The sequence below is a fragment of the Crocodylus porosus genome, unplaced genomic scaffold (assembly GCF_001723895.1).
Source record: "Crocodylus porosus isolate Cpor-Errol unplaced genomic scaffold, CroPor_comp1, whole genome shotgun sequence".
Lineage (NCBI taxonomy): Eukaryota > Metazoa > Chordata > Crocodylia > Crocodylidae > Crocodylus > Crocodylus porosus.
The window spans coordinates 9,324,570-9,343,642 of NW_017728931.1; the positions used below are offsets into that span (position 1 = coordinate 9,324,570).

Here is a 19,073-nt window from a genome sequence, read left to right on the forward strand (position 1 = left end):
GGTTTTCAATCTGTAAAGCAGAGTAGCTATCAACCAGAGCTCTTTAGGGGCACATCTGGTAGCTCCTTAGAGGGGAAAAACACTCGATGCTCAACCATAAATTATGGGCTTCATTTAGAAACCATTTAGTGAAATCCTTGTACCTTATATGATCATGTGGCCTCCCAAAATGGCCATACCTTACAGTCTCTGAATTCATCTGCCTAAGGTATAGAATGATGAACTGAAGAACTGGGAATAAATGACTCCCAACCACATGTTCAGTCTTTGAGATCTCAAACTGTCGTGCAAGATGAGGATTAAGTTTTTGTATTGCTCAACTACCTGCAGCTGGACATGGGAGTGGGACTGACATGCTCGTTGTATGTCATTTTGCCAGCTCTGTGTGCTCCCTACAAGCCTGATATGCTTATTGCTCTTCACTGCACATGGTCTCTCTCTAGGAACCATATCCAAACAGGACGTTGGTGACCATAGTCTTCCACAGATCTCTTCTCTTCAAGGCATACAGAATTTCCAGTGTTAATACATTCATGCATTTAGATAGTCTCTTGACATGTCAACCTCTGTTTTCCACAATCTCTCCTTCCTTCAATCTTTCCAGTTACAACCAGACTTTTAATTTGCTCTTTCCTCATAACACGTGATGCCCTTTTCATCAAATACTTCACATTGGTCTAACTCTGCTCTTAGCAGTAAGCAGGAGAAATTCTCTTTAGTTTCACCTAGCAAGTAAGTCACCACTGTACACATCTCATTTCTTGTCACTTAATCTTTTAGGACTTAACTCCTCCCTTTGGTGTTAGTATAACTGAATATAACTGAATAGTGTACAATATCAAGCTTGCAGTTTTGAACCTTCTACCCCGGCCTGATCAACAGTCATCGTCCCCACCCTGCTGCTGTTCCTAAGGGCTAGAAAGGAACTGGCTAAAGCATCCAAAAGTGCCTGAATTTCTATCCATTCCCTAATATGAAGTGGCTGACTCCTATCACCTGACCCTCCACTTCCTCAATACAAGACCAGGGAGAGGAAGAGGAAGTTTGGGCAACTGGGCTTTTTCTTACCTAAGGCAGCATCTCTGGTAACTGCCTGCTTTCTTGATCTCCTAGTTTTGTGATTCACTTTGTTTGTGGACTTCACTCTCTTCTTAACCTCGTTTTCCTGGCTTGGCTTGTCCCTGGAATCTGGATGCCCTTTCCAACTTTGATTTGTACTTGAAAACAGCAAACTTGTTCCCTGAACAAGCCTCCACAAGGGAAGGCTGAAGGGGGATCTAGTGGCCTGTTACAAACTAGTCAAGGGGGATCAGCAGGCATTGGGGAAGTCCCTGTTCCCCCGAGCACTGCCAGGAGTGACCAGGAATAACGGTCATAAACTGGCAGAGGGTAGATTTAGGCTAGATATCAGGAGACGCTACTTCACAGTCAGGGCGGCTAGGATCTGGAACTAACTTCCAAGAGAAGTGGTGCTGGCTCCTACCCTGGGGGGTCTATATGAGGAGGCTAGATGTATACCTTGCTGGGGTCATTTGACCCCAGTACTCATTCCTGCCATGACAGGGGGTTGGACTCGATGATCTACTCAGGTCCCTTCCAACCCTAGAAACCATGAAACTATGATTGTTTCCCCCAGACCAGGTTACTCGTTTCCTGGCACTGACACACACAGTTGCATTTCAATTCCCAGACCAGTTAGATTCAACTTACTTGTCTCCTTATTTGAAAGTACATCAATATGTGGAAGTTTCTGAACTTCTTATAGGCTTCCCCTCTAATCTGAACCAAAAGGGACCAGGTAATCACAAATATGTGGACTGCATCCACAGACACATCAAATGATGAAGCAGGGAAGCCAGAATGACTGGGATCACAGTTAGCATGTTGTATTCTGGACAGGGTAATTCCACAGATACAGAAACATATAGGCAGGGGAAAGTCTGAGAAAATAAACTTTCTCAGTAGAGCAGTCACAGGTATTGCTTTCTGAAAATATATTTAAACCAAAACATGAGATGAGATGTGTAAAACATGTAAAATCGGAATGTTACGAAGGCAAAGAAGATGCATTTAACTAGCAGGCTGGAGTACCCAGACACTTGGGTCTGGAGTACCCAGACACTTGGGATTAGTTTAACAGAACTCAAGTTAAGGTGGTCTGGGTTTTTCTGTTAGTATTGGGAAGGAAAGTAGAAAAACGCGAGCAACATAAAAAAATGCCCTGACATGTTATGATCTTTCTCTGTCTGATAGTTTTCCAAAAGACAATGGTTAGAAACAGACCTACAGGATTACTGAAACTCCTCTAGGATGTTGGTGTTCAACCTTTTGGCTTTGCAGGTTGGATGAATAGCATGGGATTGGTTGGTGGGCTGGCCCTCATGTGGGGTCATCTGTGGGGTTGGTCCATAGGCCTAATCCCAATCTGGCTGCATACTAAAGCAATCTGGCCATATTATCCAATCTGGCTCCCTGTGGGTCTGGAAATTTGGCAGAAGGGGAGCAGCAATTAATGTTCTTCACAGCCAAATTTCCAGACCCCTGGGGAGCTCTTTGGGCTGGCTGATGTGGCTCTGTGGGCCAGATCTGGCCTGCAAGATGTGGGATAAGTTCCCTCTGCCCTAGGAAAATACAGTGCAGGAAGCAATGCTTCATTGGCTTCAAGGATATAGAAGACATCTGTCTTTAAATTTACATTTTTCTTTAAGGTAACTCTGACAGATAAAAAAAACCCAAGCAAAGCCTTGGTAATTAAAAAGTGGGAAAGAGGAATAGGTTGGACTTAGCATTCAGTTCTCTGAAGTCCCTGGCAAAGTGCTGAAAATGATATTACATATTGCTACAAGGGCGTTTTCTGTTTACTAGTCAAATAAGAAGGTAGTGCAATAATTAAGGGGCTATTAGCATTAGGGAAAATTTTAGTTAGACCCCAAAACCCCATTGGTTTTCTCTCCTAATGTGAGCTTTTAGGAAGGAGGGTTGCTAACACAAAAATGTTAAAATGGCCCAGAGCTCTTTAGAAGCTAGTTTATGACTTTCAGTCCGTTAACCTGTGAAACTTGCTGCAAGAAGCAATGTCTTGTAACATCCAATATGAAAAGTTTTCTCAACATAAAAAAAATCCTTGTCCACAGGGCACCAACCAATGCCTAACTGATGGAGGCTAGAAAAAACTACTCCTGTGGACATGTAATCCTTTAATAGCCCTTTGTAGTGTTTCCTGCTATCTCACCTTAGCCCCAGGATACTGGATTGGATGGGCCTATGCTGCATTTCTCTATTGTGCAAGTCTCAACACTTGCTTGGATCCCAGAGTGGGTTGGTGCTTAAGTATCTCCCAGTCTGTCTTTACTAGAACTCCTTGGGATCGTGATGGGTTGCTATCCCTTTGCTCCATGCTCAGCCACAGATGCCACCATTTATTTTCTCCTCTTTCCTTTGTTGTGATTTCCTTTGTCCTTGCTCCCCTGCATTTTCCATCCACCTCCTTTATCTTTAAACATCTTGTTCTAGTTCCCCTCCCCTCAAAAAGCTACATGGTGCTTAGGATGGGGAAAAGTAGGCTTTCTTCCTAGCAGAGGAAAAGAAAAATTTAGGCCAGCTACTGCCTGGGTCTTCCACCACAGACATCTGAACTGGACATATATCCCTTTTAAGTTCACTCATGGCTTTCTGTCACTATAGCATCAGAGCTCATCACAAACTCTAATGAACTTATCCTTACAGCACCCCTACAAGGCAGGGTAGTACTACTATTTCCATTTTAAAAGAGAGAACAGGGAACACAGAGTTGTCCACAATCACCATGACAGTGGACAACTCTGGCAGAATATGAATGAAATCCAGGTGTCTCTCTGCAGAATAGTTCTCTAACCCTTGAACAATTTTTCTTCTCATAGTAACATCCATGCTGGTAGGATTGCTCCAGATACAGGCAAGGTAGAACTAAACTCATCCTTCTTCCCCACAACCCCCCCATTTTTCTCCCCGACCCAATTACACTCTAAAGTAGGCTAGAGCCTGGTTGCAAAGCAGGGTTACAGGACCAGAGCATGAGCCTCAGGCATGTGAAATTAACTGCTTGTTATATTTTCTACCCCAAGTGAATTGCCATAAAACAGCAGCATAAAAGGAGGGGAAAAAAATGGCGACAGGGAATAGGACCCTTACCAGCAGCAAAGACAGTACTCAGTGGAGCATTTTTACCCTGGCTTTATACAGTGAATAGCAATTGGAGGCAGAAACAGAGCTTGGGTGACATACAGCTGTTTTTGAACAGGAGAACCAGAGCAAGGTATCTTATGGCACTTTCTGCTTTTATTATGTCAACTCTAGGGAATTAGGATCAGCAGCCTTATTACATACTTCGGTGAGAGAAACACAAGTAGTGTATTTCATGTTTCAAGAGACCACTTTTTAAAGTGGAGATTTCACTGTGCAATTATTCTCTTAACCATTTCAGTCAGTCTCGCTGATTAGGGCAGTTGGAAGCAATCCAGCAGAAGTCAGTTTTAGCTGCAGCAATAACTCTGGCTAGCTGTTTAAGTGGGCTGTAGCATCAGAGAAGTCAGCACTAGATTTAAGAGAAATTGTTTTCCTTCTCCATAGCCAGGAAGGATGCCACTATGAGAGGAAGACTGAGCAAAATTTTTTCTGCTGGATCCTAGAATTTAAAAAAAAAAACCAAAAAAACACCGTGATAGAATGTGGAAGTGATCTTTTAGATATCTGCCCCAAATAACATTTAGGACCATGGGTTTATATACCAGTGTGTTTCTGAATTCAAAGACGACCTAGAAGAGTAATCTTGAGGCCTCAACAGATTAGGAGTTGGAGAGGGAGTAGGGTTTGGGAATGACAGTATAAGCCAAGTCTATTACCACCCAGCTCTATTCCCATAAAAACCCTACAAGAATAACGTTACATTTATAATTACAACTAATTTAAGGAATGTACAATATTTACAGAGACATTAAGCCTAGAGACAAGACATTAAAGAAAAATGCAAACAAAGTATATTTTATGATGAATAAAGTTGCTGAGGACAAGGTCTGGGACTTTTCTCTAAGCCACAGATATATGAGGGACCAGTCTTTACTTCCTCCAGGGTGTCAGGGCCATTTAGCACCTACCTGGAGGTTTTCCCCTTCAACAAGGAACTTCAATAACTCAGGCCTGAGCTAAGAGGTCTCAGCCTGCCCCAGACCCCCATCTATTGCAGCTTATAAAGTGAGCTTATAGCAGCAACCAAGCAGGTGTTGATACTTCCACACTGTACAGGGTACACTGGGCTGTAAGTCAAAGCCATCCTATGGGATCTGCCTATCCCATCTGAGCAAATCTCAGTAGATCCCAGCATCAATTGCAGTGTAAGAATAAGTCTCCAGGTCTCAGCTCAGGTCAGCCGATCTCAGTTCAGGAATAAGCTGGGACCAGCTAATATCTGTTGCCAGGTTGTCATCCTCTAGGCCTGGAAAACTGATATCCAGCAGGATTTTGCTCAGGCTGTCATTCATGGTGTCCAAGACGAGACCCTCCATGAGTGAGCGGTTTTCTGGAAGGCCAGAAGCTGGCAGTTCTGGGGATGACAACTGTTTGGTGGATTCAGGATTGGAAGCAGGAGAGCTTGGGAGTGGCCCTGAGACCATGTCATTGGATTCTGTATTGAGAAGCTCTCGGGGGGACTCAAAGAGAGGGTTCTTAAAGGGAGTGCTGTTGAAACCCAACAAATCCAGGTTCTCTTGAAGGGGCGTTCTCACAGGGCTGAAGTCCAGGGTGCTGTTTTCCTTAGCAAGCGGTACAGATCTCCAAGGGTTGAGCCCCCCCATTGGTGGGGTGGCAGCTGGGACTTTGCTGGGGGTGGAAGAAATTGGCAGCTTGCAGAACATCTCCTTGACAGGTGTTTTAAAGGGACCACCTTCTTCTTGGCAACAGCTCAGCTGTGACATGTTTTCTAGAGGCTGGGTTTCCTGCAGGTGGGGAAGTTCTGATGCCAGCCTGAAAGAGTCAGAGCTGCTGCTCTCAGGGAGAACTAGGAGAGGCTCTTCTGAGCAAGGCAGCACTAGGCGCTGTTTCCTTCTTGACCTGCCCATTTCCCGCCTTTCCCGTCTGTTTATAACTAGTGTGTCAGATATGCCCCGGGGTGGGGACTTCAGCATGGTGAAGTGTTTTTCTTGCTTCCCAGGAGGTACTGGGAGGAACAGGCCTTGTTCTTCATCAGGCTGCACTGGCTCCTCCTTTATAGAAAAGCCTGGAGGAAGTGGCGAAAGCCATTCATCAGGACATGAGCCCTCATGCTCCTCCTTTATATGCAGGGCTTCAGGGAAGGAAGTTGGTTCTCTGCCAGTCTGAGAGACATTCTCCTGCATTGACTGGGCTGAAGCAAATGGAGATGGCCCTTCCTCACATTGATTCTCCTCCTTGACAGGCATCACGGGCGGGAAGGGGGATGGCTCTTCAGATGACAAGACCTGCAAAGGGAGCACAGAAGGAAGGAAAGATGTGTTAGCATGAGAAACCAAGGGTCAAATACACCCCCCACTTTCCCCTCCACAGGAAATGCAACAGGGAGAAGGCAGTGGAATAGGGGAAGCTCAGCCCTTAAGTCAGCAGCAATAACAGGGCTTGAGAGGCCTGGAGGCCAATAGCAAGAGAAGCCCAAAGAGCCCATAGAAAGGATCTTGGTGTAGAACACTTACAAAAGGTGTCCCTTCAGAGCAAAGCTCCTAGGGAGGAGCAAGACTGAGTATAGAAAGAGTTCAATGGGACAGGGAGCAATAGCTTCTGTCCCCCCACACACTGTAGCCCAATGTGAAGCCTAAGGATCAGTTAAGGGACTGATGTGGCTCCATTAGAAACATAACTTTACATAAAGGCTAGGAAAGGTATTAAGGCTGCAAGAGAGCTGGGAGCAGAGCCAGTAAGATGCCATGGAAGAGGACATGTTTACTGCCAATTTTCTTCCAGGCAACAGTAACTGGAGAATTAACAAAACATTACTGCTCACAAATGCTCAGCCCTGAAACCTCTGGAATGAGATGGCAGTGTGTGCAGAGATACTCTGTCAAGAAAAGACAAGTCACTGCAATAAGAACCTCTTTTCAAAGCTGTTAAGCACCAAAGTGTGTGGGGGGGGCGGGGAGGGAGGAGAGAAGCTCTTACACCTGTCTGCTTCATCCTGGCTGCACACTGGAGGAGTTGTTGGTTCACACCCCAGGTGAAGGGTAAGCTGAGTTCTTATGACAAGGCAGCTAATAGCCACCCTGGGAGAAGACAGCCAAGTGCTGGCCAGTACCAGTCCTCCCTACTCCCCAAGCATTGAGGTTTGACAGCAGGGAAAGGGTACAAGGGACAGATGGCACAAAAAGGTGGAAGTAGGAACAACTGGACCCATCTGGAGACCAAAGCTAACCAAACACCAACCTTGGGAGCAATGCGCACACGCTTGCTGCTCCGACCTGTGTCTAAGCTGTTGAGGGAGGCTCCCTGGGCCACAGACAGAGGTACTTTCACAGAGGACTGCAGAACAAGAGGCTGGCTTACAGGGAACTGGATGGGAACCAGATAAGAGTTGACACGAGGAAGCAACGGCTTCATCTTTCGGCCTGGAAAGGGTCAAGAAAGGGTCAGCTGGCATCCTGCTGGAAGAAGGCTTTTCACCTCCAGAGGCCCAGGCACAAAGCTAGGGAGACCCAGGAGCTAGGGAGATGGAACCAACCTCAATCCCTCATGCTAGAAAATAACCAAATTGCAGAGATGAGGCTCACCCTCTCCCTGCCTTTTCTGCTCAGAGGTTGGGGCTATAATGTCCTAAGCTTAAACCCAGGAGCCCTGGTGAACAAGCACAAACTGAACCCCAGCAGGCCTCTCAGCACACCCTGGGCTCAACTCTTGCTCACTCTGAGCACCTATTACTCCCCGTCTCAAGACATCGGCTCTCTCAGTTGTGGCAGCACAGCCCTCAGCTCCAAATCTGTCAGACAGGAGGGGCCATGGGAAGCCAGCAAACAGGCCAAGCTGAACAGCAGTTTGGGCTAAGAATGACAGCTTACATTCAAAGTACCCTTCATGCAAGTTAGAGCCCTGACTTTTTCTCTGGCTTAGACAGATGCACACTCACGGGCATTCTGTGCTTCAGTTTTGCTGCAGCTGCTGCCTCCCAGAGTCTTCTGGAGTTCAGAAATGTGTCGCTTTTGCTGCTATGGTCGTTGTGGGGAAAAAAGAGGGGAAAAAGTAGAGAGTTAGGGAGGAAGAACCCATTTTTATTCAAATTGCCTCACTCAGGAATGTGGATCCAGAGGCCTGTCCTAAGCTAATGCAGAGACAACAGCTGTTACCATTCAGTGATCATGCTGATGGCTGTTTCTGTGCCACCTGCTGTTGCATGGCCATGCCATCTCTCAGCCAGTTGCCACTCAAAAAGTCTTGTAGAAAAAGAGATCTAGCATGACAGTTTCCCTGGCTGTGAAGTGACCTGGTTCCAGTGTGTCCTTACTGCTGGAGGAAAGGCGAAGAGCACAGCTTTATTGCTTGTTTTGGACAAACTGCAGCCCCAAATGCTTAAGTGAAATAGCAGAGGGAAAGAGGACTTAGTTTAAAGCAGGTGAAAAGAAGGATAGGCTTGGAAAGAAGATGGGAGTGTGTCCAGCTAGCTTCCTGCACATCCAATATCATTAAGCTACTGGAAGGAGTTGGCAGGATGGAAGCTTGTTGATAAGTGCCAGACTGCTACCAGGATTCAGAAGAAAGGGAACACACAGATTTTACTCTTCCTGAAGCTGCACCCCAGAAAGGAGTAAAGCTGGTAACTAGGGAAACCAGGTTTGTTCCTGGAACTGGTGGCTAGGCTGTGTTCTCTGGAGATGAACTTCAGGTCAGTTCTTCAGCTGTAAGTTCCAAGAAGTCCCCAGAGAGATGCCCATGCTGCTGCAAACTTGCATCCATAATTATCAGGTTTGCATTTTCTGCAGGCAGTTAGAAAACTCGCCCTCAGTTATACCAGGCTGTAGGCATGCCTCCTGTCCTCATGAAGGGTGACCCATTCCCCCTCCCCAACTATCCTGTCCTTTTTCTGCAATGACTGGCAGGAGGTAAAGCAGCTCAAGCCCCAAGCCAGAGGGGAAGTCTTACTGATTCAGAGTGCTCAGGCGACGTTGGTGACCCCGCATCCAGTGGCTGGTAGCAGCAAGGCATCGGGAAGGAGAAAAATAAGAGGATGTTACCAACCAAAGGGGGAAAACAACTGGGACATTTAACCTGGCACAAAGGTCTCATGTTTGAGCAACTAACACTGAACATGCACATCTACCACATAGAACACGGGAAGGATTCACCACACCTATTCTGAGATAGCCTCCCTCTTATAATGCTCTCTCCATTTCTTTCACAGGATGATGCTGTTCTATAGGTCCCAGACAGAAGGAAATTCTGCCCCTGCCCCCAGTCAGAATTAAGAACTGCAGGAAGAAATGGTTCAAGTCCCACTGTAGGTAATGCAAATCTGCACTGAGAACTTGCCTCTGGCTCTCAGAAAGTGTATGGCCAATAGTTTGACCTCCTTCAGGATTCATATGCCAAGGCTGGCACAGTGCCCAGTGGAGCTTTGTTCCCAACACGCTCCAGCACGTCACTCCTGACCAAAACAAAATGCCTCCTACTTCAAATAAGGAACCCACCATTTCTCAAGTTAAATGACTCAGTTGAAGCTCTAAAAACACAGGCCATATGTCAAAGCAGCTTCACCTCCCCTCTAAAGTCAACTGCAGCTAAACATCCTGGAGTTCAGGAATCAGGAAAGCCATCCTGTTCCCTTCACAGGAGGCACTCACCTTAAACACCTGGTCCAACGTGAGATAGCGATTGGCATCAGGGTGTATAGTCCAGAAGGAGATTTTACCATTAGCAGACGTCTCACGGACAAACATATCATGAAGGGATAGGTTGTGTCGGATAGAATTCTGGAAAGATACAAGACATCTTAGGGTTTTTGATTAGAGTGCAAGTAACATCCTCAGATGCTACAGTCCAGGGAGCAAAGCTCTGTCTATGGCAGACTTTGATCCAGTTTATTTACCATATGCTCGGTCTTCTTAAATCACAAAAGCTGCTTGCTCCCCTCATTTTTAGGAGCCCAGCTCCCAGCCTAGTGATCAGTTATCCTCTCCCCTGCCTGGCTAGAGCAGGAAAGAGAATGGTGGAGAGGTTGAAATGGAAAAGTGAATGTCAGGAATAGAAGGTGGCACTTTATAAAACTATTTTCTATCCTGTTTCACAGGTTGATGCTTTCTGTGACTGGGTAATTGTTTTTCTATTTGCATCCAGTAGTCCCACTACAGTCACCCTGTTATCTGACCTCACCCGCACAAGTGGACATGTCTGCTGGACAGTATATTACCTTCCAGCCTGGCTTGGCCACATGCTTGAAGTAAGGGAAGTGATCCTCAATCCAAGTGTATATGTCCTTCAGGGTCATACGTTTCTTCTCAGTGCTGTTGATGGCAAACTGGATCATGGCCATGTAGGAATAGGGGGGCCGTTCTGATATTGAGTCCTGCCATGAGGAAGTGGAGGTTGAAGCAACAGCACTAGAATCCTCCTCTATCTGGGAGAGAAAAGGACAGAGTGAGAGTTGCAAGTTTTAAGGAGTTTGGAGCCTGCTGCACAGCTCCATATAGAATTGCAGAAAAACAGAGCTGGAAGGGACTACAGGAGGTCATCTAGTCTAAACCCTTGTTCAAGATAGGAGCATTCCTATCTAAAATGCCTCATCCAAGTATTTGTTTAACATGCTGAAAGCTTCCAGTAAAGGAGATTCGAAAATCTTTTCAAATAATCTTTTCCAGAGTTTAACTTACACAGATTGGTTATTAGGATGAACTTTCTAAACCTAGATTTTCCATCTTGTAATTGAAGACTCTATCCACTGGGAACAGGACAATAAGTAGTGGTCTTCATCTTCTTTATAAGCAACTTATTCTTTGTATTTGAAGATTGTTATCAAATTCCCCCTCAGGTTTCTTTTCACCAGATTAACCACCCTTCTACCATGGGGAAAAGGCTTGTATTATGTCTGTTCCCTCCAAGGTTTCTCACCCATGTGTCCCATCTCCTCCCCCTCTCCAGAGGTTCATCTATCTTATGCTCTACTCCTTTCATCCCTAGAGTGCTCCTGCTTCTTACCTTGATTCCCTCCACCTGTACAGGGGTCTGGTTCTCTTTCTCCATCTCTTGTTTCACAGTGGAAGGACTCAGGCCATCAGAGCTCATCCTTCCCAGCCACTGGATGTTAGTTAGGCTGTTGTCCAATGCACAGCTTGTCATGTCTCCACTGCCTGCAGAGAAATCGACCCAGAGTAGTGCTCACTCATCTGCAAATACATCTCAGATGCCTTGAAGAACACCCCAGCCAGGAACCTCAAAGGTATCTTCAGTGCCCCCGTAAGACACAATGGCACTAGAAAGCTAAACAACCTTGTGGAAGTAGCCAGTTTTTGATTTAGTTATGGATGGGCCCCACTCCCAATTTGTAGCTTCAAGCCTAAAAAGCCAGCTTTAATTGGAATCCCTCCTCCCACCCTGTTCCTTGGCCTAAAATGAGTTTCAGCTGAAAGCAACTCTTAACAAAAAAAAATTCAGGCATGTACTAGCCTAGGACTAAACTTAGCAACAGAGGCCATGAGAAATAAAGACACACACTCTGCCAGAAGAAGCCTGGGAAGGGCCTTAATGAGAAACTCAGTTCCTGGCAGGAATACATGTGGTAGAGGGAGAAGGGTGCTAGCCTTCCTACTCGAGTTTGACCTCTTGCAATTACTCGAGCACCATCTCTTTCCTCAGGTTCTAGCTTACAAACATCCCAAACTGTAACTGTTCAATGTGAACTGTTCCATCTCCTCCATCCCCTAATGTCTGGAAAAGGAAGAAGGTCTGTTCAACTTCCTCTCTCAAACAGCTGAAAGTGGTTGCTATTCTACCCGTCTGCCAGGGGCTCTTGACCATTCTGAAGGAGGTGAAAACATCCCACTCGATCCTTCCCAAACTTCATTTCCCCACCTAAGCAACTTCATTGCCTGCTGCTCAGTTTTGCCAACCTGCAGCATCTGCCCCAGGTTGATGCAATTCTCAAGAGCGCTAAAGCCTGGCTATCTGCAAGGACCCTGAACAGCAGTAACAAAAAGTGAACACATTTAATATTTTCCTTAGTCTAAGCGCCACATGCAGCAGCAGAGCTACTGCCTACAGACTGTGGAGCTCCTGTACTGAGGCACATTTGCACCTGTGTGGTGGCAGATAAACTCCCACATGTGAGACAGGCTTCTTTTTGTGAGAAGAGTGTATTTGTCAGCAGGCAGTGGTTGAGGTAACCCCATGGGGAAGAAGCCTAAGTGGCCATTCAAGTCCAAGCTGAGAAAATATAACCTCCATCCCTGGTGTGGCATGGACCAAGTTTCTTCACGAGGAAGTAGCAAGAAGCCAGAGCTGCCAGTCCAGAAGCAACAGTGATCTCCCTTTCCTGGTATCTCTATCCATGCATTTCAGAGACTCATAGAAAATTAGGGTTGGAAGGGACCTCAGGAGTCATCTAGTCCAATCCCTGCATCCAACACAGCTTTATCTAGCCAGGTTTGGAAAACCTCCAAGGATGGAGCATCCACCAACTCTCTGGGTAACCTGTTCCAGCGTTTACTACCCACCTAGTGAGAAAGTTACTAGTATCCAACCTAAACTTTCCTTGCTGCAACTTGAGACCATTTCTCCTTGTTCTGTCACCACTGAGAACAGTCCAGCTCCAGCCTTTTTCCAACCCCCCTTCAGGTAGTTGAAGGCTGCTATTAAGTCCCCTCTTCTCTAGACTAAAATGGAGTGATGCCAAGTGCCCAGCTCTCGACCTGGCTCCAGCCCCACATCTCCTAGCAAGCCTGAAGCCCAGCTTCCAAAAAACCTTTGCTCTGCTTGTCTGGAGTACCTAGCCTGTACTGCCAGCCTCGACAAACCCTGGGGGGAAGCAGACCACTAAGGCTCCGGCACTCAGGCACGGAGCTTCTGCCCCCCAAGCGCGGCCGGGAGCTTCCCCGTACCACCCACGCCCGCCGCGGGCCGAGCAGAGCGCGGAGCCTACGTACTGCCGCCAGTCTGGCCCTGGCCCGGGGGCCCGGGGTCGCTGCCGCCGGGGGGCAGGCGGCGCGCGGGGCTGAGGGCCGAGGCCGAGGCCGTGCCCGCGCCGCTGATAAGAATGAACTTGGTGGGCCCGTCGCTGCCGCAGCCCTTGCCCTTGGCCGTCAGGGCCTCGATAACGCTGCGCAGGTCGGCGCCAGGCGGGATGGCCACCACCTGCGTGCGCGGCAGGCTCGGGTGCGCTGTGACGCGGATCCCTGCGCCCGCCAACTCCGCCGCCGCACCCGCACCCGGGGCCCGTCGCGCCGCTTCATCGCGAGCCGCGGGCGGCAGCCGCCGCCGCTTCAGGATCAGAGGCCGGCGCGGGCTGCTCCTCATGCTGAGCCCGCGCCGGCGCTCGCCATGGGCCGGGCCAGGCCCCTCCCCCGCGGAGCCGGGGGGGGGAGGGGGTCCACGGCCGCTTCCGGGCTCGAGCGCTGCCCCCAACACTGCCGTTCGTGTCCCCGTTTGAATTTGGCGCTCGGCGGCTCGTTGGCGTCACGTGCTGGCTACGACCAATAGGAGGGCGCCCGAGCCTTCTATCAGGGGCGCGGGCGCGGCCAATCAGCGTTCGCGGCGGCTCGGCGCAGATGGGAGGGGGTACGGATGCTGAGGCAGGTGGCGTGGGGGAAGGGCTCATGTAACCGCCACCGCGCCGGGACCGGGGGGCAGGACCCCCGATAGGGTTGGTAGGGCCCGGGCCGGCTGGCGCTGGGGGCTTTACGCGGGCGGGCCCACGCGGGGTGCTCGGGCTTGTTCCCGCAAAGGAAGGACGTGCGGAGGGGGTCGGGTCGCTCCCCGAACGGGCCACACAGAGGGACGCAGGTGTGTCCCAGCCTCGCTTGGCTCTGGGGGAAAAGGGGTATGAGGGAAGTAGGCAGCAGGGCGGGGCCGGGGGCGTGGCGATATTAACGGCCACTTGGTCCTCAGCAGCCGAACGCTGAGTACGGGTGGATTTCAGCCGTGCCCACCTCCGCTTCTCTGTGTAGGTTGGGGAAGGAAGGCAACCGTGAACGAATACATGACTGAACTGGTTGGACCAAAGCAAAGACGGTGTCTTCTCTGTATCTGCAGAAGAGGCAACCCCCTCAGAAGCTGGCGCAACACTTCAGCCAACTTTGCTACCTAGTTTGGTGGTTTCACATTAAAGTGTTGGTGGGCAGTGTGCACCAAGTTACTATTTTCTTTTGTTTTAAAGGATTTAAATAATGTGGGGATTAATGTAGGTTGCCATTTCTAACTTAAACTGAAAAAGTCATCAATTTGTATCCAGGCTGGCTCTGTGTCTGTAGAGCAATGTATTTATTATTCCAGTCCTCATTAGAAACCGTTCTTTTCAGAGAGCTTGGGCACAATCAGAAGCATTACTTTTAAAATAAATTCAAGATTGCTTGGTGGCTTCAGGTCCCTCTATTTGTTCTTTGCAGATCTGGGAGTAGTTGGGAAGTCTTCCTCTTCTCTTGAGTAGCTCCAGTAAGCATCATGAAGTCTCCAAGTGGCTTCCTTAAGCCTTTTGATGCCTCCAAAGAAAAAACGCACCCACAAGTCCAAGAAGCCAGAGCTGCTCTTCCTTGAGAGGCCACGGGAGGGATCTGTTCATCATTACGGGTCTTCGCTTCCTTTGGCTGAGAACCCAAGATGTGTTCCTACCAGACCTGTAGACCAGAATGCCTCCACTGAATGGGTAAGTACAGGTTTCCTGCTCCTTCATTTCATACACTGTTTTGTTTTGTTTCTCTTTTACAAGGTAATGGAGAGATCTGTACTGGATATTGGCACGAGCCAATAAATGGGTGCTTTTTCTTTATTTCCTTGTGCTTTAACTGGCTGTAGAGTTCTGAGTTGCACCAAAGCCTACTCTTGTAAGTCACAAGCAGCTCAAGCTTTATTGCCACTTTGGGTACTGAATGACACCTTAGGGCCACTGGCAATGAAATGGAACTCCTTGTCATGTACATTATCATAATGACATTAAATGCTGGGATCCAGAAAGAGAAATTGCTTTACAGATTTTATAGTAATTCAAAACCCTGTGCACAGAAAATATTCTTTCATTTTTATTTTATGGAATTTTTTTTTTTTGACACTTGAAATAGCTACTGTGCTGTGTGATTGGCTGAAAGCTACACCTAAAGTAATATCTGCCTGTACAGCAGGGATCCTGGTTTTCTCTGATTTAAAAAAAAAATCCTCAATTTTCAGATTTAAAAAAAAGTAACTCAAAATCCACATTTTTCCATGATATATAATTAGTGGCATTTCGTTTTAATCACGGAAAAATGTGGATTTTGAGTTACTTTTTTTAATCTGAAAATTGAGGATTTTTTAATTGGTGAAAACCAGGATCCCTGCTGTTCAGTTAGGGGAATACAAAAATGAAGCCAGCACCTTAACTGTAGTTCTTCCCTCTTGCATTTATTTTTATGTCCACTTTAAAAACTTGCTTTTCTGTTGTCATTCATACAGTAATAAACCAGGGATTGTTGATGTCTGTGGCATGGAGTTAAAATTGATGTTGTACCTTGTAATGACTTGTATAGTTCAAAGGGAAGGGAAGGTTGGCACATTTGATCCTTCCCCTTACCCCAGCTCTGTTTGTATTTTAATCTTCTTTCCATGCATTCCTTCCAGTGTCCCCCTCCCATGAGTTGAGAGGGCAATTCAGTGGCTGTTTTATTCAGTCTTGCAGTCCTCATTTGCATGGCCTGCACGATGCCATTCTGTGCAAAGATCTTTAAATAGTTGTGCTGCTGTACTGCAAGAACTGCCTTGGTTTTAGCTGCAGCTATCATTTTGGGCAGCTCTGCTAAACAGTATTGCTACTTTGGACTGAAAGCTTTTTAACAAAGCAGCCCCAGGGAGTGAGGTTTCAAGTATACATTTGAACACTCCACCAGCCATGCAAATTGGAGTTATTTGAGGTCAATTTCTGTGTTGTTTGCTAGACCACCTCTATGTGTTGTTTGCTGAGGGGGGTGAGCGGGGGGAGAGGTTCAGAGCAGATCAGCTTTAAACATGTTGCAGGCAGTCAGCTATATGGCTTCTCAATCAGTAAGCAAAGCACTTGCTGAGATGAGAGAATCACTGTGGATCTGGAACACATTGGAAAATACCCCAATAAGAATTTGTACATCTGGAGATGTCTGAGAAGTAATGGCTGGGTAACTAGTATTGCAGTTACTGGACTAACTTCTCTTCTGACTTCTCCTGACTACTTATAGTGAATCCCTAGTTAGGTCTCAGGCCTCATTTCATCACTTGAACCTCAATTGCATGAATCTCCTAGTCCTAAACATTTCCTGGGGCTGCAGTCTCCTGTGTGTAGAAGCTATGTATCTTCCAATTGTTTTGATTGGAAATCTGTAATAAAACAGTGGGATAGGTATTTGCCACTTTTTTCTGTTTGACTTAGGTTATGGCTTGTGAACGGTTGCTCAGTAATTTAATGCATGGAAGAGACTAGTGGCTTCTAAAGTAATATAAGAATACAATATCAGAGTTCACCCCTATAACAGAATACAATATCAGAGTTCACCCCTATAACATGTGGCTTAATTATTAAAAAAGACCTCTGAATTGCAAGTCTTCTTTGAAAAGTCTCTCTAAAAATGGCTGTGTGGATTCTGTGTTCTTTGTCTCCATTACTCCAGAATAGATGCCCCTTTTATAAATAAGATGTGTTCTTTGTGCAGTGAAATGACCTCACTTGGGGATCTAAGAATCCAGTTAGACCTCTTTAATACTTATCCTTCACCTACAATTTTGTGGCAGAAAACAGGACAAGGTGGTACCTTAGAGATTGGCTTCTGCCTAGCTTGAGGCTAATATGGTGACCTGCCGCCTTTTAATATTCTGGTGTCAGTTACACCTGTGCTGCTGCTTTGTCTTCCTGATTGCATCAACAAGACTGGTGGTTTTTAAACACAGGAAGAAACAGAATCCAACCTGCTCTTTGAACTGTGGAGGATTCAATAGCACTTAAAGATGTATTCTATCACAAAATAGATGTGTTTAAGTGTATTCAGAGAAGATAGCACACTTAAAACTGCATTTCAGAGTAGAACTGCACTTTGTGGCTATGTGAACCTCCAGATTTTTCTCACTGTCTTGAGTGTTGAACATAGTTTGCAGCTGAGGAAATCTCGGTAAACTAGACCATGTGCTGGAAGAGGCAATGGCAGCTCTCAAATGAAGACAGATACATTAGAGAAAGGGGAAGTGCAGTGAGAATGGTGTTACTCTTTCCTTGTGGAGGAGCTAAGAAGTGTGAGGGGTTATCCCATCTGAGAGAGAATGGTTTTTCACCATTTCTGTTTGGTTTTTCAGGTGTCCCCACAGTTTGAAACCACTCTACTCATAGGCTTCAAGGGCAAGGAAGGTAAGAAGCAAAAGCATGTGACAAAAAACTTCCAGATCCAGGAAAAGAGTTATGGATTCCTTCAAGGAGGAGGAGCTGGTCAGAAACTTGCTGTTTGCAGATTTCCTTCTCTAACTTTTGAGAATCCAAGAACTTCTACCTGTATATGCCCAGGGCATTCCAAAACTAATGCAAAGGGATGCCGTGCCCAGCCCAAGACAGGCTCTGCAACAAAAGCCAGCAACCCAAAGAGCTTTCAAGAAAGAACCTCTCAGTCTCCTATTCAAGAGCTAGAGATCTTCAGTCCACCAGATATACAGACTCCAGAGCTGTCATCTGTAAGGAGCATTGGTCAAAGTGGCACCGTGTCACCAGTGAATACCTTCCCACTGTATGCACATAGTGATGTCAATGTCTGTGCTGACAGACTGGAAAGCCTTGACTCAACATCACTAGTCAAGGACACCCCAGAACACCAGTATGGAGTGAAGGTAACTTGGAGGCAACGACCTCATCTAATGAAATACCTGAGAGAGAAGGGGAGGCTAAGCAATAGTGACATCATGGTGAAGATGAGCCAGTACTGATCTGAGCTCCCAGGTACAGGCTGCCACCGACTGGAGCAGAACAGGAGCTTGGCTGCATCTCCTCTGTGCTGGTGGCTTAATGCAAGGAGGTCCCACTAGGAGATGACTGCAGGGATGAAGAGAGAGATGCCTTTTCAAAACATGGACCTAAGCCCCAGTGAGGCTGAGATTCCTTAGTCCCATGAAGAGATGCTTCAATCTACTGTGTGGTCCAGCTATGAAACTCTGGGAAGGGGTAGATGGTCTAGCCTGGGGCATCCTTGCCTCAAATTTGCTGCTCCTGGCAGTAGCTTAACTAGGAGCAGTGAGGTAAGAAGGGTATCAGCATGGGGGGGGGTGCCAGAATGATGCCCTCTCCTTCCTCTCAGCCTTGGCTGGAGCAGCCCTGCCTGTTCAGGGCATAAGAGCCCAGCTGGAAGCTATGAGGCGGGCTGCAGGGATGTGGTTGTGGCTACCCCACACTACCCAGGCCCTAGAAGCTGAGCTGGAAAAGACCCTACTGTCTGGCCATAGGAGCTGGGGGAGGGGAAGCTGGACTCTATAAGGGCAGGTAAGCCCCAGCCCCTGTAGCTGGGCAGTGGGGGCTGCTCCAATGGAGCCATACGGGGTGAGGGTGCGCAGGGCTGCTCTACATGCAGCTGAGCGCCTCCCGTGCCCAGGGGGCTGCCATTCACAGCGATGCCCCGTGTTAAATGGAAGTTGGGGGGGCACCCCACTCGCTGGGCACGGGGGCGGGGGTGGCGGGACAGCGCCGAAGGAGCCGGAGCGCATGCGCGGCTTTTTGCATTCCTCCTTTCTCGGCCGCAGCCAATGGGCGCGCCCGGTGCTGCGCCTCCCACCAATGGCGCCGCGCCTCAGTGCCGGGTGCCGTTGCCAGGAGTAACGGCACGGGGAGGAGGGCGGGGGAAGCAGGGGTGCTGAGCGCGCGCGGCTGGGCTCCCATAGCAACGGCGCGGGCGGGGATGGAGAGCGCGAGG

General features: G+C 47.6%; 2 protein-coding genes across 4 annotated transcripts in view; one reads left to right on the forward strand and one right to left on the reverse strand.

Moving 5' to 3' along the window:
• Positions 1-4,196: 4,196 nt before the first annotated feature.
• FOXM1 (forkhead box M1) lies at positions 4,197-13,558 on the reverse strand. 3 transcript variants are annotated; one of them, XM_019544178.1, is made up of 8 exons: positions 13,122-13,556; positions 11,179-11,330; positions 10,394-10,600; positions 9,828-9,956; positions 9,130-9,174; positions 8,120-8,198; positions 7,423-7,604; positions 4,197-6,470 (listed from the first exon to the last, which is right to left on the reverse strand). In XM_019544178.1, the coding sequence occupies exons 1-8, from the start codon at positions 13,489-13,491 to the stop codon at positions 5,391-5,393; spliced, it is 2,244 nt and encodes a 747-aa protein (XP_019399723.1). In that variant the 5' UTR covers positions 13,492-13,556; the 3' UTR covers positions 4,197-5,390. The 3 variants fall into 3 exon arrangements, with proteins under 3 accessions (XP_019399723.1, XP_019399724.1, XP_019399725.1); XM_019544179.1 differs by lacking the exon at positions 9,130-9,174 and having other exon boundaries at positions 13,122-13,557; XM_019544180.1 differs by lacking the exons at positions 7,423-7,604; positions 8,120-8,198 and having other exon boundaries at positions 13,122-13,558.
• A 1,163-nt stretch (positions 13,559-14,721) lies between these two features.
• The window catches only part of TULP3 (tubby like protein 3), a 53,560-nt gene continuing 49,208 nt past the window's right edge, over positions 14,722-19,073 (forward strand). The window contains exon 1 of the mRNA XM_019544181.1: positions 14,722-14,836. Within this exon, the coding sequence (XP_019399726.1) occupies positions 14,820-14,836 (17 nt within the window). The 5' untranslated portion in view covers positions 14,722-14,819. The remainder of the gene's footprint in view (positions 14,837-19,073) is intronic.

What these genes read in the sequence shown, in the direction of transcription:
- FOXM1 (XM_019544178.1), bottom strand. Translation starts at nt 13,491, where the DNA reads ATGAGGAGCAGCCCGCGCCGGCCTCTGATCCTGAAGCGGCGGCGGCTG. An exon ending in CGTTGGACCAGGTGTTTAAG is followed by an intron (nt 9,175 to 9,827) that starts GTGAGTGCCTCC and finishes TGCTGCTACCAG; the next exon opens with CCACTGGATGCGGGGTCACC. An exon ending in GTGTGCGCATTGCTCCCAAG is followed by an intron (nt 6,471 to 7,422) that starts GTTGGTGTTTGG and finishes CTCCCTTTGCAG; the next exon opens with GTCTTGTCATCTGAAGAGCC.